Here is a 27932-nt window from a genome sequence, read left to right as displayed (position 1 = left end):
GTATTTGCATATGTGATTCTCTACAGTAACTGTAGGTGGCGATCCTAACCAACTTCCACATTTGAGAACAAGCGGTAACTGAAAGCACAGTGCAGTGGAAGTCAGCAGAACTTTCACAAGTTCGTTAGTACCACAGGATTCGAATTCCAGCTTTTTAAGTCTACTGATAAGCACAGAAAGCAGTAGTTCCTTGAAAAGGGAAAAGACAATGATATGAAAATTGTAAGATTGTAATTTTATTACCCTTAAAATATTGTGCTTACTTAAGAATGCAGCACATCATCATACAGAGCATTACAGCAAACAGGACTCTAAACGGTCTCAACGTAACACAAAGCAGAAAAATCTATACACTGATCTCAATGTGGTAGACGTTAAAAAGTCGCAATAATTATTAAAAAGCTTTCAATAAAAAGTTGAAACACATTTATCTATTGAAAGAATAGTTTGTACATTTTGGAAAAATAGAACATCTACTTTACATAACAGAAACATAAGTTATATACTTTGTTGTTTGTAAGCTTTCATTATTCATACATTTTCTTTTAATACATCCTTTTCTCGTAAATCTAATGCAAAAGTATTACTGTTCTGAATAAAAGCTTGTTTCTGCATGAGTTTCCTGAAAAGTCCATTTGGATTTGCAAGTAGTTCCTCATGTTTTCCACATTCAAGAATTTTACCCTGGCCAAGGACTGCAACAAAATCGGCATTCTGAATAGTGGAGAGACGATGAGCAATAATTAGGACTGTCCTCCCTTCCATCAGCCGGTCCAGAGCTTCTTGAACCAGATATTCATTTTCAGCATCCAAAGCACTAGCAAGAAATGGGAAGTGCGGAGGGACAAAAAGGAGGACATTTGTTAAGACAGGTTAGTTTTATGTATTAGGCTTATTTTGCTAAAAGTGCAAGCCCTTGCTGTTGCTGGTGAAGATGAACCAATGGAACTGCAGGAAGGCTTCGTCAATATGCTTAGTGCACACATCCAGGTCAGAGGCATTACATATTCTCATACACAAAAATATACACAGAGAAATAACACTAAATTAATTCAGTGAAAAAAAAAAGTTATAAGATGATTATACTGCATCTTTTACACCAAGATCTTCATTTAAACTAAAGATACAAAAAAAATCCATTAAGTAGACGTTTCAACATCAAGTTACATATTACAAATTTGACTCCATTAAAAATTACAACACAGTGTACCAGCTAGCCTTTCCTCTTTGCACAAACAGCCTTTATCACAGATCTCCTAACCAATTCACACATTCTAGGAAGCATTATTTCTGTGGGTAGAGAAACAGAAAGGGCTAGATAATTTATTCAAGTGCATGCAGAGAAAGAAAAGAGCGGGAACACCTCCCAAATCTGAGTTTTACAGACAGATCACTTCTAAGTTTCTATTTATTTTCCTTCTTACCTTGTTGCTTCATCTAACAGAAGAATTTTAGGATTCTGAAGAAGAAAGTAAAATTGGTTATAGTATCAATTAGACAAGATCTGAATAGTCTTATCAATTGAGAACAGGATTCCTCATCAAAAGAACTGAGTGTTGCCCAAAGCATTATGAAATTCTAAGAGGATAGAGCAGAAACAAAACTTTTCCATCTTCAAATTTTCTGAACTAAAGTAACATAACACTATGACCTGATAACTATTTGAAAGAGTCAAACAAAAGGTGGAAGACGATTTTTAAGGCATACTTGGCAGCACTGTGTTCAAAAGTTCATTCTCCTATTTACTGCTCTTACATGGATCTTACACAGAGGCTCAGCAACCCTCTACTTGCAGGCAGTCTGATATATACAGCTGTCTAGTAACAAAAAATAACAAAAAACCCCTACCAACAAGCAGGATTTCACCCACAGATGAAATCCATAGTACTTAAGAACTAACATTTAAGAACTCTTCCCAATTAAATAACTAAAGAAAACAACACTCAAATCCTCCCAAGAAGCTTCTTCTGAATTACGGTATATAATCCAAACTTGCTTGAGAAAGATGAGAGTAAAAGCTTTGCACTTTATGAGGAAGAGAAGGGACTCCACTGTACTCTTTATTTTTTACAACATTCCACGCCCCATAATAAAATCTCTGCTCCCATGAACTGTACTTGACACTAAATGCAATCAGCTTTTCATAATTTTTGGTCAAAGAACTGGCATAATGAAAACTTCCCAGTAACTTAGCAGAACTGAGCATTAAACCATGTGTGAATGTAAGATGGGCTTAGAAAGGGTTAGAACTTCCAGCTGAGCAAACTGCCTGCCTGTGAGGCTCTGTGGTTGTCCCTGAACCAAATTCCCTGTCCTTCTGATGCTCAGAAGCCTCCTCAAATTTGTGAAGTACAGAGCCTGCCCTAAAGCGAGACCCATGCCAACCTTTGAGGGAAAAAATGACACAACATTAGGCCTGAAATAGTATCTTAGCCCAAATCCAGACCATCTCCCCTCAAAGCCAAGCCAAGGCATCAATGGCACTGCATCTAAGCTGCAACCCAGAAAATCAGCCATGAATGAAAGAGATCGGAACACAGAGACAGAGGTGTCATATGTGAGTTTACATCTTCCTTCATCCTTAACCTGGTCTTATGAAAGTGAGCCACTTTACAATTATTTACCCTCTGTGTTTTGGCAAGAAATATCAAAAAACCTGACTGCAAGATAGGAAGGAGCACTTACATAAGTAAATTGTCTTTAGTTAAACCACTCAGCTTTTTCAAACATATAAAAGATTTTATTTTCTTTTAAAAGTATTGTCCCACCTCTCCCATTGAAAGGCCTAATGTGTTTTAATCCTTTCCACAAAGTAGTTAAATAGCTACTTGTGTGGTGGCTTACCTTGAGCAGAGCTCGAGCAATTGCAATTCGTTGCTTCTGTCCACCTGGGGGAAACAGGGGTAAATTGAAATAGTAAAACAGGTGTGAAATAATTTTAACTGAATGCCTAGGCTGAGCAGAATCAGGCACAAGTACCTAGGAGGGGGAATGGAGATGAAGGAGGGATTTTTAAAATACTTATGGCAGGTTATGACTTGGAGAAGGAACTGGTAACAACATACAACAGAATTTTTACTTCACTTTGTATCATTTTAAAAATCTGATGCTATGAAGATGTACCTGAAAGCAAAATGCCCTTTTCTCCAACAATGGTGTCAAATCCTTTTGGAAAATCTCTGATAAAACTAGCGGCATTAGCTATTTCAGCAACTTTCTCAATCTCCTCTGCGGTCACAGTAGAAGGATCCTCTGCACCGTAGGCAATATTTTCAGCAATAGAACAGGAGAACAGAATTGGTTCCTGAAAAATTCAAAAACATGGCTAATATGGTAGATCTGTAATTACATGCATGTATCATCTATATCTCAAATAATATAAAACCCACTTACAAGACGAAACATTAATTTCTTTTATATTGATAGAAAATAATATGTAAGTTAGAGTTAATTAAATTAAAGCCAAACAATGAAAAACCCCTCTGCCAAACCAAAATGGGCCGTGAAAAACAAGTCGCTTTTCTAACTCACAAAACATAGCGCTCAATTCCTAATATTCGAGGAAGAGTTCAGAAAGAGCTATTAATTCAAATATCAGAAAACCTCCCTTTCTACTTTACTACATATCATGTTTCGTAACAATGATTCATGCCTTTTTTTTTCCCCTTCAGTTTATATTACAGAGAAAGAGGACCGGCAGACAGGAAAATGGGAAGATGTCTAAAACATGGTAAGGCTGTTCTGTTTATAAAATAAGGAGAGACATGCTACAGTGTGAGTATCAGTATAAATCTCTTACTGGTAACTCCAGTGGAGTACATATACTCAAAACCAAAAATCCTAATGTGCCCTGAGGAAAATCATTTTTGCACAAAAGCTTTCAGTGGAATTATTACATAAAGCAGTACACATTGAAATACAATGTGTACCAAATTATCGGTATGCTTTTAACAGAACATCAACCTAACAGTTAATTAATGCACTGTGAAGCATCTAGGGAGAAGAAGAAGGAAGGAGTAAACATGTTTTAATTGGTCAAATACAAGAGACCATCAAACATATCTCTGTACTTCCAAAGTTCATGGGCTGCTAGGGACAGGGCACTACAAGAGTAAGTGCCAACAGTGCTGTATTGTCATGCTTTCCTAATTAAACATGTTTGCCTGCAAACAACAGAGAGCACAGAAGGTCAGTTTTCAAATGATTGCATAAATATGATTGTGTAACCTCCATTAATACAAAATGTTATCAAATATGAAACTTTGTGTTATGCGTTTTCAACAAATCATTGCATAGTCTTACCTACACAATTCAGTCTCCACAGGCACACTTGTCTTCTAAGCTAACACTTTGAACCTCTATGATTATGTAAAAATAGACTAAAGAATAAAGAGACTAGCTCTCAATACTTGTTTTTAGAACAAAGCATGCCCAATAGCAGTTATGGTGAGATGGAAGGATTTCATTAAGAAATAAGATTGCATAGTTTCAAAAAGAAGAATAGTGATCACACAATATTATTTTGCTCATTTTTTTTCCTCTTTCTTACCTGACTCACTGTTCCAATCTTTGTCCTGAACCACAGTGGATTTAGCTGACGGATATCAACGCCATCAACAGTGATAGTACCTTAAATTAAGAAACAGTAAAATCAAGGGTGTTTGACAAATACTGAAAAGAGTCAGAAAGAACAATGACCCCTGGGGAATCACACCTGGTGGATCGGAAATGCAAAGCTGTGGCAGACATCACAACGAGGTAACACCCCAGAGGGAAGGACCGTGCATCAATGGAACAGTGGCATCAGGACCTCAAGCACAGGAACCCTGACTGTTTCTAGGGTGTATCTGAGATGCAAAGCATCAACTGTCATGAATAAGAACAATGCACAAAACATACCTGAGATAGGATCATATAGCCTCAGCAGAAGGGATACGATAGTTGATTTCCCTGTACCACTTGGGCCAACCAGAGCCACAACAGAGCCAGCCGGAATGGAGAGGCTAAAATCCTTGAAAATTGATGTTTCTGGACGTGTTGGATATGCAAACTCAACGTCCTTGAATTCCAAAGCACCTCTGAAAGTGTCTTTGCTTAATGTGATTCCCTCTGTGTAACAAGGAATAAAATACAGAAATGTGAACAGAAACAACCATCAGCTCAGCCCTCCTAGAACTTGCTTTACAGACACCCAACAGAAATATCTATTTCCACATTAAATCTAGGGATGGCTGCAAACCACAGTTCAGGACTGCAGGGGTTATCTTTCAGCCATGACTGAATCAGTGTAGTTCCAATGCCATTCCAAGTTGCTCACCAGCAGTGAACCTGTAAGCTACCTACAGCAACAGGTAGAGTTGCTAATACCTAACAACTAAAAATGTTGACTTCTAGTAGAATTATCTCAATTTTACACATACTATAAACAATGCAAGTTTTGTTAATTAGAAGAATTGAAATAAAATGCAACGGTTGAAGGCCAAAGTCCCGTTGCCATAGAACACATGTAAAAAGAAAAGCACTGCAAATCACTTACTGCCCTTTCACTGAGCCACAAAAGTCACCCGAAACACTCTCCCTTTTGCATAAGAGCAGTTCCCTCTCTGCTGTTAACTGGGTAGCTTTTAGGCAAAGGCTGTCACTGGAATAGAGCTGCTGCTAGGTTTGTTGCATTAATGGCCATTTTTCAGATTTTTTTAAGTGAAAAGAATATTTTTAAGGTATGTATTTTTTAAGTGGAAGGTAGTCAAAGACCAATCAGAGGCATAACTCTTAGTCAACAGTTCACTGAAACTAAAATTTCAGTTTGTGAAATACCTTAACAAACTATCAAGAATGAACAATTCCCAAAGTTAAACCAACCAGCTTCTTTCTCGAGCACAATCATTTGATTTAAACAATTATCTTAAGAGAGTATCAGTACTAGGAGAAGCCTATAAATAGGTAAGACAAAGAACCATAATGTCTTCATTTTGTATGGACATATCAGTACAAAACAAATCGGACAATGGTGCTGCATTCCCAAGGACAGTCTCATTGACCAAGTTCCTACTAGTTTTGTGAGAAACAAGTAGTGTTTGTTCATGCTAAGGACATGCAACTCAAAACCCTTAATTCTTTTCAGCTGCAGTACACAAGTAACCCTCAACTAGCCACAGCACATGGTAGCATATGCCCATGTTTGGTTAAACAGTAACTGTGGACAGGAAACACAGACATCCATCAATACCAATCAATATTTCACTAATCCTGCTGCTCCTAGAGCAAACAGTTTCTTTTCCTTTTTTCCAGATACCCTTCTCTTCTCCGGGCTTTTTTTTTAATGGCAGTAGCATAGAAATGGCAAAGGTAAAAGCATACCATTTCAGACTCCTCCCTTGACTTTAATCCACTGACAAAACATTGTAACCTGTTTGTTAGACAAAAACACAGTGGTCCTTAAATCTCCCTTTGTGAAAATAAATGTATTTGCTAAATATTGTGCTAGCAGCATAATCCTTACTATTACCAAAATAACAAGTAATTGCTTATCTTTATTGTCAGTTCCAGTTACTGCACAGTCTATTCCATAGCCTAAAAAACTGAAATCTACTGCAATACAGGAAGTCTGAGACCACAAGTCCTTCCTCTATATAGCACTGTAAAAATATCTAAAAGCCATATACAGGATTGTGCTTGTTACTTGTTTGAATTCTAGATACAGGAAAAAAAGACGTTAGTTTGTTCCTGATGTATTTGTTGTCATCAACAACAGCTGGAGTTTGGTGAAAATAAAACCTAAGTAGCCAAATAAACAGAAGTTTCAAGTGGGTCTGGACAGTAGAGAAAGTCTCTTGGCTTTATTGTCTGAGTCAGAAATCACCTATAAGTGGATTTTGAGACAAAGGCTTATGTCCTTTCCTATGTATTTAGTTTATACTGAAAGGAAACTTAAAAGAAGCTTTCGGTAAGCCTATGACACGTGGATGTCTGAAACTTTCTCTGATATATGTTCCATCTATAAAATAAAGGTTGTTTTCTGGATATCACAGTTGGTGTGATTAAACAATTTGATACCTGCAGTGGGAAAGACAACTTCTGCCCCAATACTACTCCTTACTCTGCACTGGTACCACTGTAGACATGAAGACCACTGAAATAATCCAGGTTTAAAAAAAAAAAAAAAACCTATCCAAATGATGAAATCAACAGTTGCACTATGTCCATGAAGGGCACAGCAAACTGCAGTGTGGCACTGGATGTCACGGCAGGAAGTTTGAGCCAGCTTCATTGCTAGACAAGAATGTGCAGCTATTCCCTCATCAGCCAGTAGTTACCTTTTGGACAGACACTGCTATTCTGAGTCTGCCTCCATCCATTGGAGACATTACTTTACTTAGTAAAGTCTATGCACTTTGAAAAGCATCCTACAGACAGGCTTGCAGCTGTGAAGAGGAATGAGATAAAGGCCTCACTGTGACTTGGTGTCCATCAGATTAAGAACTTCAGCAATTCTAGGGTAGGGAGATAGTAGAACATAAATTTGAAGCTTGGCATTTCCAAAGAAATCCTCTGCAGTGACCAACTCAAAAGATAAAATTCCATTCTTGCTGTGCTGCTGCAACAAAGCCAACAGGATGCTGGATTGCATCAACAAGGTCATCACCAGCAGAGATAAACAAGTCCTTATCTCACTCTACTCAGTGCTTGCCAGACCACTTGGAATACTGTGCTCAGTTTTGGTCCCTGCCATGTCAAAAAGGTGTGGACAGGCTGGAGAGGGTCCAGAGAAGGACAATAAAGGTGATCAAAAGACTGAGCAGCCTGCCATGAGCAGGAAGGCTGAGAGAATTGGGTTCATTCAGCTTTGAGAAAAGGCTTAGGGGAGACCTTATCACCATGTTCCAGTATTTAAAGGGTGACTACAAAGAAGATGGAGACTCTCATTTTACAAGGAGTCACACGGAGAAGAGGAGGGGTAATGGGTACAAGTTACTCTTTTGGAGATTCTGAATGGACACAGAAGAAAAATTTTCACAATGAGAACAACCAGCCAGTGGAATAATCTTCCCAGGGAAGTGGTGGGCTACCCAACATTAGACACGTTTAAGACCTGTCTGGAAAGGGTGCTGGGCCATCTTGTCTATACTGTGCTTTGCCAAGATGGTTGGACCAGATTATCCTTGAGGTCCCTTCCAACCTGGTATTCTATGATTCCCTAAAGCCAGAGCTCACCCCAAAAATCTGTTAGGTCTGTTGGATGTTTGTTTGTGACTCTTCCTCTTAGAGGAGTCATTACAAAATTTTCAAATTAGACTACCTAAAACTCAGACACTAGTGTTGACAACTCGCAGGATTCTGCTATATTGCATTTCTTAACAACATACAGAGCTGATGAACTCGTGTACGACTTGTGCTTATCAGGATGCAGCTGATTAAATAAATCAGCAACTCACACAGAAAGTATCTTCTACAGGCAGTTCACTGAACTACTTTGATCGATACAGGCAAATGTCTTTCATAAAAAATATACTCAGTACATGCCCTCAGGAAGGCATTGTCTAGCTTCTGAAAATAAAGCTGTACATAAGGTGTTGATAGCAATGTGGTTTTATTTACTATATTTAAACATTAGTAAATATTAGATTGTTCTATTTAACTAGTTATTAAATAATATTTTCATATTTGTTCAAATGTTTCTATGGCAGAAGAACTAAAAAGTTCAGATTGGCATGTGCTGCTGTCCGTAGCTGCAAGTTAGGTTTTAAAGCAACGTCTTACTAAGGAACTGTTTTCACTGGATCAGTATGAACCATTGAAACTCAATATACTCTTAATGAAAAACATCTACTTTCAAAAGCATCTCTTTTCAGACTGAAAATTTCATAGCCATTAGAGATATGCATGGTAAACTTTTTAGTGGAAATATGAAATACAGCCATCTCAGAGCTCCTCTCTCCTCTTTCTTCCTTCCACTCTTCACTCTAAAGTGGTGATGACATTGAAGAAATATTCCAAGAAGCTAGAAACGAGCATGTCCTCAGTCATATAACTTTCAAAGTAATATATTTAAGAGCATCTTCTGAATTAATAAAAAAAGAACCCAACAATTTTTCAGCTTCTAAAATTTGTGATTAAAGGAAATTTTTGGAATCCGTTTCATAGTTTGGAAAAATCAGAAGAATCACAATTCTATCTAGTTTCTTTCAAAACAATGAAAGTCAGTACTACCTTTAAACATTACAAATATCCTTTTGAACCACTACTGACCAAAAAGAGAAAAATCAACCTATCAACAGTAATAAATCAAGGACCTACCATTAAATGGAAGTTGTGGCTTCCTTTCAATAAGTTCCCAGAGACGTCCACCAGCACCTAATCCTTTCATTAGCTCAGAATAAAAGGAACTTAGACCTAAACAAGAAGCAGAACAGTATTATGCATCCATATGGAATGGACATAGAAGACAAAATCTGCATTATTCTTTTCATCAACAGCACTGAAGCATCACAGGTGTAGGGGATCTTTTACTCCAACATACTATTAAATATGTTGATTTAAATCCTATCTAGTCTCACTTGAGAGCTACCAGTAACACTTGTTCACCATTTTTCTTCCTATCTGTAAAACAAATCTTTCTGAAGAAGAAAGAAGAAAACTTTGATACACTTAAGCTTGCATATACTCAAAAGCAAAGCAATCTTTTTCATTCATCTGTCAGGAAAAACCGTATCCAGCTTTAGAGAAATTGCCTTGCATGCAAGCAGCTATATTTTCAAAATCATTCAGTAGAACAGAGCACTCTGAATGTCTTTCTTTGTCAGATAGGGTTATACTACAGGGGAGCTGGCTGAGTAAGCCACAGGGAAGGGAGGGTACAACATCTAAGGCTGAATTGACCCTTGAGAAGCTATGTGAAGAACAGACAATGTAAAGAAATATTTCTCCCAAGTTAGCATGCTTCAAACAGCTGAAATGAACACAGAAACTCACCTAGAACCAAAAATGCAGATAGACATAAAGTGTCTTAGCTCTTAATTTTTTGTGTGCCTTTCAAAATAGAGTAACCAATTGCGAAATCTCTGATTTCCAACAGAATAAACCACTTCCTCCTTAAAATGTGTATTGTGTTGAGTGATTTCAGGAGGGCAGAAAACCCAAGGTATATTAAAATCCATTGATTAATGGTTTATTCCTGCAGAGTAGCAAGCCCACCACAAGATCACGAGTCTGTAAGTGTAGACAGAGGATTTCATCATGCTGCTGCTGAGGACTATGTGAAAGCTTGCAACACAAGCCATGTTGAGAAGGTGTCTGCTTGGAAAAAGAGCCAAAGCATCTACATTGTGGAACAGTGCACAGGGGAGAAGGCATGAGCCTCACAGAGTGCCTTGAAAGCAAGACACTGAGGTCTGCAAATTCACAACCATTCATTTAACATACATTATATAATATGGACAGCAAATACTAATTAGAAAATGTTTTCATTTTTGTTTCCTGTGTTCAGTGTTTGGTAGAAAACACAGGAAACTGTTACAGCAAAAAGAGGAGAAGGCTCAAATTATGCAGTGAACTCACAGTTCATTGCATGAATTCCTGTGTGTACTGATGATGACATATGCTGAGCAGACTTAGCACTTTGAAGATTTACGTGCCTTGTAGGTATCAAGGAAGGCAGGCCTCTTCTGGCAAGTCACCTTTACTTCAAAGTCCCCATGAGAATAAGCTCTGTGCAGAACAATATTCTTCAATAATCTTAAGTGGAATTTTAAAAGATGCTTTTACAGCAAATAAAAGTAAATTCACTGACATTTTTTCAGTGCTTCTAACCTTATTTATCATTTAACATTAATTTGTCCCATGTTTTCAAAGTGACTGGTATCTCTTGATCAAACTTGGATGATTTAAGCAGAGAAGAAAAGGTTTTGCAAGTTGGAATGGGTGCCACTGGAATTTTGGTATTCAAAGACAGAGGTTTTGTGAATTTTGCCCTCAGGCACATCTTTGTGCTTCCCACGATATGAAGCTCAGCCTTGGAAGAGTACAGACAAGCTATACTGCCCTGATGATCTATCAGAAGTAACAGACCCATTTTGAAGAAGATCCTTCCAATCATTTGTCAAACTTCAAAGTAATTTATCTTCATTTTTTGCCTGTATGCAGTGGTGAAGATTGTTCTGTTAAAAAGATGAACAGTTTGTTTCTGGGCCAGTAGATTAGAGTCCAAGCTTCGAGGAGGAGTCAGTCAGCAGAAGTGTAGTGTTCTGCTGGCACTTGATTTACTCTTCCAGCTCATTACACTGAATTACACTTAAGTTCTACATGCCTTTCTAAACAGAGTATGTTTAACAGAGCCCCACATATTTTCTAGAAAATAAAATACCAATATTATTTCTTTACACAATATACAAAGTATCTTAATTTAGCCTCAAAGAAAATTAAAGTAATATGTATCCTTCACATACACGCTGAAACAAAAGACCCTCTGTATTCCTTTGGGAAAATGGAAGGCTTAAATTAAGTTCTAAATTACTATTTTCATTAACTCTTCAGAAAAAAAAAGTATGGTTTCTTGGGAAGATCATTTCAAAGACACTTTTTAAGTCTTAAGAGCTTCTTCCCTTCCACTCCCATACTAAGTGTAATGCTTTGAAGTAAAGAAAATCTAATTTCTCATTCCATACCTCCAATGCTTATTCCAACCCAGAAAGCATACATTAAGAAAGATGAGAGTTCACCAACTGTCATGTAGGCACTTCCCATTAGTAACCCTCCTTTGTATAAGACTGAGAGGATAATTAAGTTTCCAGAAAGGCCAGTCTAAGGAAAAAAAGGAAAAGGCAGATTTTATCACATACATCTTACCTTTCATTCTCTAAAAATGCCATTTCAGAGTTTTCTTTCTAATAAATGACTTCCCATACTGTTACTATCTAGAATTTTAGAGGACTGAATTAAATTTGAACAAAACCAATAATGAAGCTAACCAAGCCAATAGCCAGCCACACATCCACTGGTACTGTACTTCTCTATACAGCAAGTGTTCAAAAAACAAGAAACTCTTCTCCATTTCAGTTTCCTAAGATGGAAAGGAACACCAAAGGTTATTTGCAACCATCATGACAGGAAAAGAGCTGATAGTCTGCAACTGTGTTGCATTTTTAGAATACTGAGCAAACTGGCTGGGAGCTGTTATGGAAAAATGCAATCCCTCCCTCCCCCCTTGCACACTCCCCAGCTTTCTTTGCATTGCTGCTCACCTCATCAGGAAGTCTACCAGGTAAAACACTTAGGGTGGGGAAAGGTTCCCACTGGTTGAGTTCCTTGAATAAGAGGTATGGGCTAAGATAAATGGCACCAAGCTATGGGGTGTGGGGCAGAAATACAGTCTTAAGCTGTTTTTATCATACCACTGTATCTTGAGGTGTAGTTTCACAGCAATTTAGACCTATCTAAGTCTGCTTTTCCCTCACTTTTATGTAGGTTCAGTTTACACTCCATTTATTCATTTGCAGATTTGTAAGTATCATAATGACTTTTAAAATAATTCACAGCTGGCATAACATAGTTGGCTTAATTTCATTAAAATATACTTACTGCTCCAAAGAAGCCTGCCCGTGCTACTGCCTCTTTTTTAGCCAGTTGCAGCACATAATCAACTTTATTTGCATACTTCCCCATTTCAGCCACTTCTTGCCCAAAAGCTCGAACTGTTCTTATGTTTCCAATACGTTCTTCAGCTAACTACATTAAAGCAAAGAACAAAACAGACACACACACAATTTGAAATACTCCTATCATAGAACATTTGAAAATTAAACCAATATCCCTGCACTCATCTCCAAAGGCATTCCTTTGGATACCACTGGAAATTTTATTATGCCCTTCTCTTCCTCTATTCCCCTCCTTTTTCTTTTAATTCTGTTCAGTTTAAAGTAAACTGCATGCACAAGCAGTTTAAAAAGAACTTCAAGATTGCCAGGACTCAAGTGCTAGCAGAGAGAGAAAAATATAAAAGTAGGGTTAAAAAAAACCCTTGATTTGAACAATATACACAAGAACATTACTATTCACAGTAACTTGCAATATAAATGTGGGGAAATAAAAAATATTCTAATCTATATTAAATAATGCAAGAAAGCCTGCAGTTATTTCCCGAAACAATTCCACTCACTTGATCAAAGCAACACTGGGAATTTATTTAGCTCAACTACTAATGTTTCATTTCAACTCAGTATTTTAACATCTAAACAGCAAAGTATTAATTCTTAAGTTACCTCAATTGGAACGAATTAAACTAAGTTGTTATCAGACACTGTGATGGTCTTACAAAAAACAAGGGCCCCTTCTGTGAGTAAAAATATGACTTAAAAATATAATTGTCCTTCTTCCATCTCCCATTCAACCTGAAAATTTGAATGGAACATTAAAATTCCTGTTCATGTGAAGTCCTACACCTGGTTTACAAAGCATGAGCTTCCCTTCAACACAGGATGAGACAAACAGAAGACAGTTAATCTTCCTTCTGCGCAGTCAAATTGCTGAAGTCCTACAATGGACATCCCAAGATTAAAATAGCTGACAACTGTGGCTACTTTAATTAGATCTTTTCTAATTATATTTCTATGCTTTTTCATGTTGTTTCCCCACCTTCAGCCCCTGAGGAAAATGTCACTATCACTGGTATTCTCTGACAGTGAGTTTCGCAGTCAGCATACACAGAGTCTGCAACAGCCTCTTCAGAAACAACAGCTTCCTCTACTTTCCTCCCTAATACCTGGATGCATGCTGAGATGCCCAGAAAAGTTTATGAAACATCAAGCCCCATAAACATTAAACAGCTGGCAATAAATGTCAATGTCAATGATTCATCCCAGAGAATGACTCGTTAGCAAAGTTTTCTCAAATGACAGATCTAGGATGTTTCTGATGGCTTCAAACTCATAACCATAATCCAAGAAAAGCGGTTTTCAAACCCAGGTACCAAATTAAAGAGGGTTTCATAGGTTGATCTTTTTTTAGGGTCTCAGAAATCTAAAGCTGAACCCCCTTAACCTTTCCCACACTTGTAAATTCTCAAGGCCTGGTACTTCCATGTTGTATTGTTATGGACAATCAAAGCAGGGTTGTTTTTCAGGTCTATGAATAAGTGTTACATTTACCTTTTGTACTATTCAGGTGCAAAACTACAGGCTCAGCATGGCTTAGGGCAATGAACAGAACAATTAACTTCAGAAGATCTGTAGCTTCTGAGATATTAACCTAAACACACTAGAGCAACTTTGAAGTTAACTAGAAAGCATCTTTTAAAAAATTACCTGTGTTGCTTCTGCAAGAGAATCTTGGGTCATTTTAGTAAGTTTTCGCAAATACCTTCCATAGATCACAGCCAGGACAGCCAAGGGTGGAACAACACTGAGAACAAATGCAGCAAGGCTAGGAGACACAAAAAACTAGAAGAAAAATGTATGTGTCAAGGGTTAAAGTTGAGATTAAAAATAACCACTGGAGTACTGAAGTGCAACTTCCCTTGCTAGAGTTCTCTAAAGCTAATTGGTTTGTAATTTAGTGTTCCAGATCTCTCATTTATCAATGTATGATTTATTCCAGGCAAAATATCCATTCTTCCACAGCATTTGGGATGTATCCCATGGTTAGAACAAAGGATTGTAAGCAAAGTGGCCTGGATTTCATTTCTAGCTTTCTCACTATTTTGCTGTGTGGTCTTAGCCAAGTATCTTAAACTGTCAGTAAACAGGCCTACCAGAAATTCTCTTGGGGATACTGAAAGACATAAGCTATTATGTAGTTTCTAAAGCAGTCTCGCAACTTTAAAATAGATGGTGCAATACATAAAGTTGGAGTAGAGCAATATGGTTCCTTGGGTAAACACGGAACAGATGGAGTTACCAGTGCTCCCTAGCACCCACAAATGCTGATAACCTGGAATATTGGATTTAATTTACTGTTACGAGACCTTATTGCTCATAATAATCATCATCAAAGCTCAAGGTTCTTTTCATAAGAGTTACTTAAATTAGATCTAATGTATTTTCATTTCATCTTGCTTTCCCTACTGGAAACGAAAATCTCTGGAAAAATGCAACACCTACTTCATTGAAAGGCTTTTTAATTATTCATCACAATCTCTTGGTTTTATAGTCCACCTGTTAACACTGCATCATGGCAGCATTTTTGAGTCTTATATAGTAATTTAGTCCATTTAATCTCTGGTAAGACAAAACCTTATACTCTAGTTCCTTAGATAAATACAGAAAGCCCTACTTCTTATCAGTGATAAAGTATTAAAGTTTTAAAGCTTCATAGTGGGAACTCTTACTGGAAGCTTATTTTTATAAGGAGAAGTTTTGCTACTTAACTCCAGGTAGACAGCAGAAATCACCACATCTTCAATTTAAGGTAATTGCCACCATATCTTTTCTGAGATAAATATAACAAAATTAATGCCACAAAAAGCATCAAGGGAAGTCAGGCTTTTGTGTAAAGCAATTGACCACAGAGGAACATTAATTGATGCACTGCAGTGAAGCCTTCATTAACGTGCTTCCTATCTAACATATCCTTTACTGATGGTTAAGACAGGAAGACTAACACTTGTAAATATCCTCAGCAGTAAATTGATATTCAGGGCTGCCTTTGCTCACCTACCTATGCCTTAACCAAAATCAAACAACTTCACTGATTTTTACATAAGGCCCTTCACACCCTATTTTACCTATAACCATGGGAACGCTATCACTGATTTTAATACCTTCAGTAAGAATTGAGTTCAGCTATTTGCCTACTATACTGTTTGATAACTCTGGTCAGCAACAGTAGCTTGCTTCAAACCTTTGTTCTCTATGTTTTGGCTTGTGAATAAGCATCAAGTGGTTACAGGCATATAGAATCATAGAATGGTAGAGGTTGGAAGTGACCTTTAGAGATCATCTAGTTCAACCCCCCTGCTAAAGTAGCACCACCTAGGTCAGGTCACATGTCATCTACTGCAATACAGTACATAAAAGGTATTGTAGACAACCAGTCAAATACACTTGTACCCAAGAACATGCAACAGTTTCTGGACTGAACCACATCCACACATTACCTAACAGAACTGAAACAGCCTTGAAACTAAAAGAAGTGACAAGCAGGGAAGAGACAATCCTACCATCATTCCAACCCCCACAGATGCTTGTGCTCCTGCCCTGAGCCCATCCGAAAGGTTTTCAGTCACTGAACGGCCCAAGAGGGCTGTATCTGAAGATAAGCGGTTTATCAGCTCCCCTGTTCTGGTCTTGTCAAAGAAAGCAGTTTCTTGCTTCAGAATAGAGGAGAACATGGTTGTTCTCAAACGTTTCACAATTCTTTGTCCTGTCAGAAACAGAAGTTGGTCAAGGATGGCACACAAGATTTTACATGGACACCAACAATATCAGAATCACAGGACTACACAGCACTATGGTCACATTACAGAGTTTTGATATATCACAAGAGAGTGAGCTTCAAGATGTAACAGTAACAGTAAAGGAACAATTATTCCAGCATACTTATCTTTGCACTTATTAGTTTACCTTTGACTTGGTAAAAAACCAACCCTACTGATTCCAAGAAGATGTCTCAGCCAGTGCTAAGAAATTATTTCAGATCATTAGAGATCCTGATCCTGTGAAAAAAAGTTGACTCTCAGTATCACTTTTTGCTTCTGTTTTTACCTGCAGTCTGCATGAGGTAGACACGAGTGGCATTAGCAGCAGCACCACATAAAAAGATTCCACTCAGCAAGGCACACAGGCTGGTGAGGCTGTCAGTGAAGTCTTCACTGGGATTTGTATAAATAACGTCAATAACTTTGCCCAGAAAGAATGGGGCTGACATGGTAATGACACTGGAAACTGTCAGAAAGCCAACAGCAGCTGCAAATTGACATGAAAAGGAAAGAAAAATTATTCTGAATTTGCAAGATCATTAACAGTATATACAAAATCATTTCTTTGCTTGAAATTTCTATTAAGCTTGTGAGTGTCAGTATGAGATAATCAGTGTTCTTTTAGGCCCAGTTCTGAATGGGATATTTTATGTCATTATCTAAATTAAGCAAGGCAGATTTTAAGATCCCGAAGGCCTATGTACACAATCACAGTCCAGCAATTCCTTCTGTTGTCTAATCTTCCACACCACCATCCAACAAGGTTAACTTTTCACAGACTACATCCTTATAGAGCATTAACAGTTACAAAAAGTCTCCATATCTTGCACACAATTCTTCAACTTCTGTTTGGTTTGGGTTTTAATATTCATGTTTGCTACTGTATTAAAGCTTCCAGTTGTCTGTTTCTGAGGCAATAATGGACTGAAGTAAAGATCTGATCTGAAAACCATCTAGAACACGCAACTTTAGTGGGGAAAAAAATAATGAAAAATTATTTGATTTATTCTTGACCAGTGAAAATGTTGGTCTAAAACAAAAACAGTGTAAGTTTGAATTAGAAACACATTTGCTGATGAGCAGAGCTCTTGAATTGCAGTTGCAAGATCACCGATGGAACAACATCTGTTTGACGCTGTATCATAGAATATGAAAATCACACTGGACCAAGACTTAGCCTTTTGAACTTTAACCTGCAAAGAATTTCCTTGAGCCAGGAACACAGTTTGGTTCTGAAAAGGCAAGGCAAGCCTGGAAGGCTGACAGTTAGCAAAAAAATAATCTTAATGGAAAACTGAACAAACTTGATATGAAACCCACTGAACCACAACAAACAATGCCATTTAGACAGCATAATTTTCTAACAGCCAACCTCACACTTAAAGCAACCATTCATAGGATTGCTACAAAACTACTAGCAGATAACACCTTTAAAGGCAAAGAGACACTGTACTAAAAATCCTGACATTGATCTAGTTTTAGTTCTACTCAACTTCTCGTGCCACTTCTGTGACAGAGAGCTGTGAGCCTCCCAGCAGCACACCACTAATGTCTTTCACAGATGGTCTTACACACACACACAGCCACTATTATATGGTTTAGTTTTTACTTGAAGTGTAAATACAGCTGTGCATTTATGATGAAGAATTCAAGATATAAAAATGCATATCTGCTACCACCTGAAGCAAACATTTCTATGCACCTTCATTGTAGTGCCTCAGAGCAGTCCTGAGAGAGCTCCAAATATTGCTCAAACAAGCTTTCTCCTTGCTTTTGCCTGCAGTGTGTGATTCTTGACTCAAGATCTCTTTGAGATCTTTCTGTTGTGTTACATTCAGGCCAGTAAGCATGTGAAATATAAAGGACTCAGATCTTTAAGAAGCCAGAGTCAAAAGGAAAAGACTTCCTACTACTGCAAACTTATGTGATCCATGCCATAGGCATATCTCACAAGTGTATTATTTAATAGGTAAATCTTTGTAAGAATGAGTGACTTCATCAAGAGGCTTGGCTGCATTGGTGTCTACAAGCTGTGAAGCTGCAGTGAAAGAACCAACAAAAGCCAGGCCACTTCCTGTCAGGAAAACCTGGTCTGTAAGGCAGCTGGAGATGAAAAGCACTGTTTCTGAGCCCAGTGCTGCATGGCAGCTCAGGCCCCGCTAGTCCAGGCAACTTCTTAGTTATGGATGGAGCTGGACATAAGACCTGCATATACAAATATTCACTGAAGAAAACTGCATGGCTAAAAATACCATATGACTCTGTCTCTTAGCACAGCCTTCCTGGTTTGTATTTACCTTCAGCTCTTCTTCGTTCAAACTAGCACGGGTTTCACTATAATTACTTCCAATAACCTTAACTGAACTAAAAGCAAATACTAGCATATAAAACAAACTCAAGACTACTAGACTACTCAAACATTAGACAAAATGTCAACAATATATCAGTATAATGCAGTCCTGAAGATGAAAGCTTATCTAATGCAGATGTCACTTTTAATTTTCTACTTAAGCAACGTACCTGCCTTTATTAATTTAATCACAAATCACATGCAAAATAACATTCTCTAATTGAAACCCTTGCTTTGATTATAGCAGCAGAACTACTAGAAAGTAGCACAGATGCCAGTCTGTTGCTCTTTTTTGTTTGTTTTAAACTGTTGGATAATTAAAGAAATAGGAATTGGCAAACACTCATTCTATCTCCTCATTCCAAGAAGAGCTGTCATTGTGATAACTGGCTAAAGGGAGGAGTACGAGGTGTCCGGCAACCAGATATGAAGACATTTCAGTGACGCTGGAGGTTGTTACTGACAGAAAAAAGGTCAGAGTAAACTTTACAGTGTTAGTTTTACATAGCTTACTCTGTTACACAGCAAACTGTGTCAAACAAAAGAGTGTATTTTGGAAGCTTTATTTTTTAAAATATATCTCTTTTGTAGGCTATGAGACGAAAATAAAGAAAATGTGAGGCACATCAGTGGAACTTACAAAACCAGGACTACATCAAACTGGCAACAGAGCAAAGACAAGGCAAGCTGGCTCCAGCAGCAACTGAGCAGTCCTCTTGGAAATGTTAGGCAAACATTTTGCTTGTCTACTTGCAGAGAAATCCAGACACTGCACAGACAAAATGATGTCTATTGACTATTAACATCAATATGCTCTCTGCTAAAGCTAATGTGGGCTTGCTTCTTGACAGAGATCTTCATTTCACAGCAGATGCATTTAGGGACAAAGAATTGGTCACCAACTGATAAACCAGGATGTTTACAAGCAATAACTAGACTGAGCTATCAGAAACCTCTCTTATTTTAAATAAAAATACACGAAGATTTGACCTCAGATTAATTACTATAATTCAAGTCAATTAAGGATGATGGGCAGAAAAATGATGTAATGGCAATGTTTGGCAGTGCATGGCAACACAGCAACAGGACACTATCAAACTTTTACTATTCAGTAAAGTTATGAATGTTACCTCCCAGAATATTTTAAAGTATTTTACTGGTTTCATTTGAAGATCAGAGCTGGCAGGCCATAAAGCAAGCTCTGGCTTTCTGAAAAATACCCTTCTACCAGTAACTGAGAACGTCTGTCCTTTACCAGACATCTGTGCAGTTTTATTCTAGTACACAGTAACTTATTTTACACTGAATTTCCACAAGGGCATTTGGAGTCACAATTAAAGTCTACTGCATTCTATTGTGTGCATGTGCAGGGACTAGGCTCTCCAGTTGTTCTTTTATGGGAGAAAGATGCACTTTTACATTTATTATTTACATTTCTGAATAGTTCTAGGTTAGGTATGACTGGTGTGGCTGTCTTTCTGTGTTAAATTCATACATATCTGGACTGCATCTATTATTATGCAAGAACATTTTACAGTCATCCTCCTTACATTATAAAGAACAACTGTAATACTGTGCTTAGAGAAAATACAGTTCATGTCTGATGCCATGGTTGCATACTGCATTCCTCGTGCATTTTAGAGACCTGCTAGCTTTTTGAGCACAGCTGTCTTAATTTGCAGGTATTGTCAATATAGTGAATCTTGCAAGTTACTCTTTCCAGCAATGAAACAGGTTTTAGAAAATGTTTACTGGAGTATTCTATATGTCTATAGGAGTATTCTATATTCTATAGTTTGATGTGATTATTGAATCTGTGGTGGGTTTTCTTTTGTTATCTTTTTTAAGTACATAAGAGCAGTTTGGCTTTTCAAATGGCAAAAGTAGTTTTCTTTGGTACAATAACAATACAGTTGCACAACTTACTGAAAATACATTCAAGACAGCTCAAGAAAGGGCTGGCATACTGCAGGTCATCTGACTGACCCAGATTATACAACAGTGTTGAGAAACTAACAGATGCAGAAAATTGCTGTGCAACAGAATGAAACGAGATACAAATAACACCTTTGAGATAATACGTCAAGAATACGACTGGTGTCCCGAGTTTGGAGGGCACAGCAAGATACTGGCACGGGAACGAGCCCCAGAGTATTAGCTGGTGGCATCCTTCATGTTCAGGACATTTACATGATGCAACTTACGGAACAAGTCTATCACCTTGAAGAAAAATTGCACTTCTGAGTCATGAGGTGTTCAGGATTGACAGAAATCAATGGGTAGCTCTTCAGTGAGGCTCCTATCACCAATCCTTCAGAATTTTTAAGTGTGGTTGTTTAGTTGATTTCAGATGAGCAGAACCCCTTTACAGTAACTAAATCCAGTAACAAAAAATAGCGGCCACATATGTGGATTTGAGAGATGAACTCAAATTTTGGCCAGGAATTTCCCAGCTACTGGGTGACAGCACAGAAACAGAAAGATTTACAAGACTGCGGCTCAAACCAGGTTCCAAGGAAAAGGGTATTCTAATGTGTGTAAGCCTCATCTCTGCTCCCTTAGTTTACTCACTGTCAAGGTTGGAATGGGTGTATGAACACTGATTTTTCAGAGAGAGATGCAGCTTGTCTGACTTTTAATTGTTTTTAAAATGGAGGGGTGAAAAGCATAACCTTAACAGTGCATAGAATATCTGCTGATGTTTAAAGTCATCCTACAAAGCTTGGAAGAGCAGAGATTTCAAAATTAAACCATTTAAATGTTACTACAAACTGAAAACATCTTTTCCTGCCCAACTTAACTTCCTAAAATAACTGAAGTTTCCAAAGATACTCCCACTCAAGTACTTGACAGAAGAAATAGTGGCTTGTACAAGCATAAATAATGAAAAGCCTGACTTTTTAGCAGCAATACTCACAGCTGATGTGCTCTGCGTTTCTTTCTGTATCTTGTACAAATTATTCAGGTTGTTCGCTACCCCAATCATCCCCAATCAAATGAATTATTGAAATAGTTTCTGAACTACATTACAAAGAACACATTTTTAAAATTCAGGTAGTCTTAGTTACAACTTTTTTTTAATTCCCTTTGTTTATGAATTGTTTTTATAGGAATATATTCCTTATTAAAAGCTATAAAAGAGAAATCTATAGTAGTCCCATAGTTCTCATTCAAGGATAAGGAAGTGCATCACCTGGTGTAACTTTAAAGTACATAAAAATCAGATTACAAATAACATTGTACTCTTTTTATGGCAAATTTTAACCTATAGGAAAACAGCTATTAGAAATTATGTCCAATATTCTAAAAGAGAACTTATGAAATAACACATCTCTAGAGAAGACCTGTGTACAAAATAAACCTTCTTACTTTGACTCAGTGTGCAGGCAGTGTTAAACGGGGAAAGGGCATCCTCTGTTCTTGGATTAAAAGTTCAGAGTTCCTTGTGCTTACTTTACAATTCAATAGAATTATTGTTTTCTTCATTTGTGGTTTAAAAAAATGCAACAGACAGATTCTCACAGGGAGGCACATGAAGGCAGGAGGAAATAAAAGGGATCATTTTGAAAAGGCATTTTTGTGGCTTCACACACACAGCAGGATTTAATAATTTTAACAACGGCCCTGACCTCTTTCCTGGGAACTGAATTTAACTGAAGATACAGATTTACCTGCCCTGACTGCACAGCATCAGCCAAAGACTTCCTAAAATGAATTCTCCTCTCCCTTGTTATACCTGGGAGGTACTACAGAATTTACAAACTCCACAAAACTGTGGCTACTAACAGAGTGAATTCCCGTCATAGTGTTTAGCCATCTTTCTACCACTTTAAATAAGTATAATAAAATTTTAACACACATGTCCCATCTAAAATGTATTTGCAGCACTACCCACCTCCAGAAGCGACTGGACATGAAACATGGAACGTATTACACTGATTTTTAAAATTCACTTACAAAAGTGAATTTTTTTAGATAGCATGATATTAGGTACCTTTATTTTCACTCCTAAGAGTCTCCAGAGAGTCAGAATCTCCTTCTGTGAGGAGAACATATTAAGAGGTGCTGCATGCCAGCACAGTGGAACTCCTGGCCAGAGCACATGGCTTCTTCCTGAGCCAGCAGATGGTGAAGAGGACCTGTGTAAAACAAGATGTGACTGTCTCTCCTAGTGCCAGTCACAATCAGAGAAGGTCACCTTCACCTTTGTACCTGCATCTCCTCAGCTGACACCATTTCCCCACCACACTAAGATAGGTAAGTGAACCTAGTCTGACTGCCTCACAAATCATCCTCTGCTCCCTAGGCCTCTGCTGTCATCGTTGCAAATACTTCACCTTCTGTGACTGCATTTCAACTGCAACAAGTGGAATATCACAATGCATGATACGTAGAATCACAGAAAAGGTGTGTATCACTTCACACAGGTAATGCCAGATACCTGTTACCAAGTAATACAAAAGATCTCAAAGAGCTCAACTTTCTTACAGAAAAATACAGCACCTGTAAGCCTCTGAAGAAATCTCACAATATGTGCTTACCAGTTATGGGGACTTGAAGAGGAAACAGAATGTTTCACCCTTGGTTCATTGTTTCATACAGTGAAACTATTAACCTTCCTCTTTCTTTGAATGCAGGAAAATCAGATACACCGAGTTTTTAAGGACTGCTTTCTCAATAAAAAGATGCAACAGGAACAAAATACAATACATTTTAACATACTTTCGATAGAACCGGCAGATGTGATTTCCCTACAACCACCTACAAGGCATTTTCTCCGTATTTGTTATTCCAGTACTCTATAATGATCCAAAGTATTTTCCTTGATAGTTTTTCTACCCTCCCATTAAATTACAACAAGAAGTTTCTTCTTAAATAGAGTGTCGATAAAGAAGAAAAATTTTACGTAAATTAACTCCTCTCCCAGAACCAAGGCCAACAGAATGTTGAAAAGCTGTTATTACATTTGCATAATTTTTCCATCCTCATGATTTTATATCATCAAGTTCTTGTGTTGTGGTTTATTTCTTGTTTGTTTTGTTTGGTTTTTTTTTAAACCTTTCATTCAGGCCATTTTGTTATTTCAAAAGACAAAACTGCATGTAGATGATTTTTAGTTAACTGTGATAGTCTGTTTACTTAGATGAAACCATCATTAGACTGACGAGATTCAGGACACTCAGTTCTGTTTTAAAACACAGTTACAAACAAGTATACCATACCCTCACACCCTGCCTGGGATAAACAAACCCACTTATCAAACCCACCTCTTTACTTAAGCCTGCCTAGCTCACCTCTTGTCTCTCATACTCCATCTAACCATCCCATGGGAATTACCCATGATTTTGCAGAGGTCCACAGGCCTCATCAGACTGCCGTGACAGCACAAACACCGTCTACCACTAATGGTGGTTTTACAAAAGCCACATCATGTAATAACTTCATATCGTTTTCTTACTAACAATGATTACCATGTTATCTCCACGAGAAACAATGCCAAGAAAAGTTTCTTTCTAGCCTTTCCTGATAATAGCACTGTTAAAGGTGCAGTTTATACAACCCTGATGTTTGACTTCACCATAGAGACTAAATAAATTTCAAAATATCTTAAAAGAATTTTAGGCAAGGAATTCTTGCAAGACAGATCTCCATTATTCTTTTTCTTAATTAAGATTCTCATTTTTACTTCATTCCATATAGTCCCAGGCCCGAATTTATTGCAGGCTGCTTGTGAAGCCAACATTGAACTCACACAGAGGCACTAACCAACGCTAGTTGCAAAAAGGAAGGGTTCTGCAGTTTCCAAAACTTATGCTCAGGCTTCAAAGCGACATCACATTAAGATATGGCAAAGTGAGAAGAGCGGCAATGGCATGTTTTTAGCTTCTTCTCACGTATCGACTGCTCGCTCAAAGATGTTACATTGTGCTCTGATGCCAACAGATGCGCTGCTTCGGGAGAAACGAACCTTCTCCTTCACCCTGTCCGCCCTGGGCTGCGGTGCGGCAGGACCTCCGCTCCGGCCGCGCACCTGGCCCGGCGAGCCCCCCAGACCCTCCGGCCCAGGCGAGGGGAGCCCCGCGCGGCCGCGGCACCCCCACTGCCCCCTCCCCGCTCGGAAAAAGCCTCGGGGGGCTCCCGGCGCGGTAGCTCTGGGCCGCGGCCGGTACCTGTCAGTCTCCAGCGCTCGGGGTGCGCCAGGGCCAGCAGCCTCCGAGCCTCGAAGCGCGGCGGGGCTCCCGCAGCCCCCCGCGGCGGCGCCGGCGGCTCTGAGCCCGGGCCGGCACTCAGCGTGCGCGGGGAGCTGCCCGCCGTCTCGGGCGGGAGAAGAAGGCGGCGGCGGCATGACGGTGTGCCCGGCAGTGGCGGCAGCAGCGGCAGGGTCGCCCCGCACCTGCTGGCCGCGGACGACGGGGCACGGAAGCCGGCGGCGGCCCGTGCCCAGGGGGGCGGCGCCGCCCGCCGCAGCAGCCAGGGCAGGCGCGGCGCGTAGCCCGCCATGCGGCCGGCGCGGCGGAGCCGAGGCGGCGGCGCGGCTGCGGCTGGTCCCCACCGCGCGCGGGTCTGCGGCAGAAGGAGGCGCCTCCGAGCCGCCGCCGCCGCCCATGGGCCGGCAGTCGGGGGCCCGCGGCGGCCCGGGCCCGAACCGGCCTGCGGCGCGCTGATAAGGCTGTGGTTATCGGCCTGCTCCCGGACACCGGGCCGCGGCTTGGCCTCCAGCCAGCGCCCTCTGCTGCCGACCGTCCGGGGGACAGGATGAGGACGGGGACAGCCGAAATGGCGCCGGCATCTGCCATGCCTTGTCCGGTGACGGCGGGGGCCTACCTGGGAGATGGCCACGGGCTGCGGCAGCCGGCACCGGTAGAAGGAAGCAGGGACTCTGCACCCTTCTCCTGTGCCTCCCAAGCCTGTGTGGGTCACGCTAGGGGAGGCAGTCTCGCGCTAGACATGGGGCCATGGCCTCTGTCCACAGTGTGCCCCTGCCTCTGTCCATGGGTTTGGTCTTGGTCTGAGCGAGAGAAAACCTCTAGCCAGAGGCGAGCTGCCTTTCAGGGACACCCTGTCCTGAATCCATACTCAGGGTGGCACCTACTGAGAATGTGCAGTACTGAAAGCCAGAGCAGGGAGCTGCCCTCACTGTCCACCACAGAGTAGCCTGGTGTAGGGATATTTACACTTTCCAGATTTTGACTCACAGAATCATACAACGGTTTGGGTTGGATCAGACCTAAAAGATCATCTCGTTCCAAGCCCCCTGACATGGGCAGGGTCACCTTCAACTAGACCAAGTTGCTCAAGGCCCCATCCAACCTGCCATTGAACACTTCCAGGAATGGGGCTACCACAACCTTTCTGGGCAACCTCTACCAGTGCCTCTAATCTAAATCTACCCTCTTTCACTTTAAAGCCATTGCCACTTGTCCTATCACTACATGCCTTTGTAAAAAGTCCCTCTCTGGCTTTCTCTTAGCCCACTTTTAGGTACTGTAAGGCAGCTGTAAGGTGTCCCCAAAAGCCTCTTTTCCAAGCTAAATGTCTCCAAGTCTCTCAGCAGAAGTGCTTCAGCCCTCTGATCGTCATCATGGCCCTTCTCTGGACTCATTCCAACAGGTCCATGTCTCTCTCATGTTGGAGGTCCCAGAGCTGAATGCAGTAGCCTCTTTGTAAATTAGTTACCATCAGCCAAGATTTGGTTTGCAAGGGCGCTGTTTGATCAGCCATGCTTTAAACCCTGCAAATAAGTAAAACCATATTAAAAGATCAGGAGAAAACAGGAATACAGCCTTTTGCTACCACAAATGATACAGCCAAATTCCCAGTATTTAGGGAAATTGAGAGGTTAGCACACCCAGCAACCTGGGAAGCTGAGGGATGGAGCCTCATTCTGGGAAAACTACCCTCTTGCCAGAGCTTTTTCCCATGATATTTGAGTAAATTGGCACAAACTTTCCTCGCAGCCGCCAGCTGAGCCCTATGCTGTGAGGGCAGCAACACAGCAACCTCACTTGACAGGTTTTCTCTCCTTTCTCATACCCAGCCTCCTTGCTCCTTACAAGCCCATCCTTTGAGGCTGCGAAATTCCACGATAGTTTTCCAGCCCTTAGGTGCCTCGTGGAACCAAAGCAGAGACAGCCCGGGGACAGTGGAGCACCAAGGCGTAACGACCAGCGCTAGGCACACGCAGGCCGGCGGGTGTTACGGCCACCGCTGACTCCACTCAGGAGTGATCCCAGCCTCACTAGCTGCTGCCGAGCAATTTTAATTTCGGCTTCATTTAACGCTTCGCCCGCCCAACGTTTCCGTCAGCGATGGACCGCGGCGCGTTCCCCTCAGCGCCCCGCGCCACGGCGGCCGCTAGGGGGCAGGACGACGGCCGCGCGAGGAGGAGCGCCAAGGCGTCTTTTCACGCCCCTTCCCCGCGCAGGGACACCTGCGGGACGGGTCTGGCGCGCCCCTGCGCGCGCGGCTCTTCCGAGCTGCCCTCGAAACGAGAGGCGTAACCAATCGATCCCCGGGCAAGGAGCGAGGCTGGCGGGAGGGGGCGGAGCTGCCGCAGGCCGGGCGGTGCCGAGCCGAGCCGAGCCGAGCCGAGCCGAGCGCGGTGCCCGCCCAGTGCCGGCCCGGCGCGGCCTGAGGGGAAGAGGCCTCGGCCTCAGCTTCGACCTCTCCCTGCGCGGAGGCGTCCCGCCCGCCGCCCTGTGAGTGAGGAAGGGCGGGGATAAGCTTGACCAGACCCTTTACCCCAGCCCCAGTTTTAGGGTGGTTTCAGTGTTTCTGGTTACCCGACTCCCCGTTTGGAAAAGCAGTGCGATGCGGTGCCGCTTCCTGAGGGCACGAGGGCCAGGTCGGTACCCTTATGCGGCCTTAGCCTAACCAAACCCACCTCTACTGAACAAAGGGGCTTCTTGGGGCAAAACTATGTGAAATAGAAAAGGGGAACGACCCTATAAGATTATTTTGTTAATAGGAGGAATGTTGAGTTCATCCTCTTGTGGCCTGTGAGGGAGCTGCACACCTGCCATTGTGTGTGGCAGGTACTTCCCAGGGGCAAGCGCTCTTCCCTGTGGCCACGCCACGTCCCACACACAAGGGGGTGGCAGCCCCTTGCTAGCCACCACACTTCAGGGGCTAGGAATTAATTGGGGTCTAGGATGCATACTGAGAACAAACCTT

General features: G+C 40.6%; 1 protein-coding gene across 3 annotated transcripts; it reads right to left on the bottom strand.

The window, feature by feature from the left end:
* Positions 1-214: 214 nt before the first annotated feature.
* On the bottom strand, positions 215-25274 carry ABCB10 (ATP binding cassette subfamily B member 10). Of its 3 annotated transcripts, none has more exons than XM_061990970.1 (13): positions 24929-25274; positions 16695-16895; positions 16151-16353; positions 14298-14432; positions 12577-12723; positions 11664-11799; positions 9298-9393; positions 4900-5109; positions 4550-4629; positions 3124-3304; positions 2845-2888; positions 1425-1459; positions 215-817 (listed from the first exon to the last, which is right to left on the bottom strand). In XM_061990970.1, exons 1-13 carry the CDS (start codon positions 25257-25259, stop codon positions 532-534), a joined length of 2085 nt encoding a protein of 694 aa, XP_061846954.1. In that variant the 5' UTR covers positions 25260-25274; the 3' UTR covers positions 215-531. The 3 variants fall into 3 exon arrangements, with proteins under 3 accessions (XP_061846954.1, XP_061846957.1, XP_061846956.1); XM_061990973.1 differs by lacking the exon at positions 24929-25274 and adding an exon at positions 24525-24682; XM_061990972.1 differs by lacking the exon at positions 24929-25274 and adding an exon at positions 22753-23167.
* Between the last annotated feature and the right edge of the window lie 2658 nt (positions 25275-27932).

Source organism: Colius striatus, chromosome 2 (genome assembly GCF_028858725.1).
Source record: "Colius striatus isolate bColStr4 chromosome 2, bColStr4.1.hap1, whole genome shotgun sequence".
NCBI classification, from domain to species: Eukaryota; Metazoa; Chordata; class Aves; order Coliiformes; family Coliidae; genus Colius; species Colius striatus.
The sequence above is the reverse complement of the archived record's forward strand: the minus strand, read 5'-3'. Positions and strand labels throughout refer to the sequence as shown.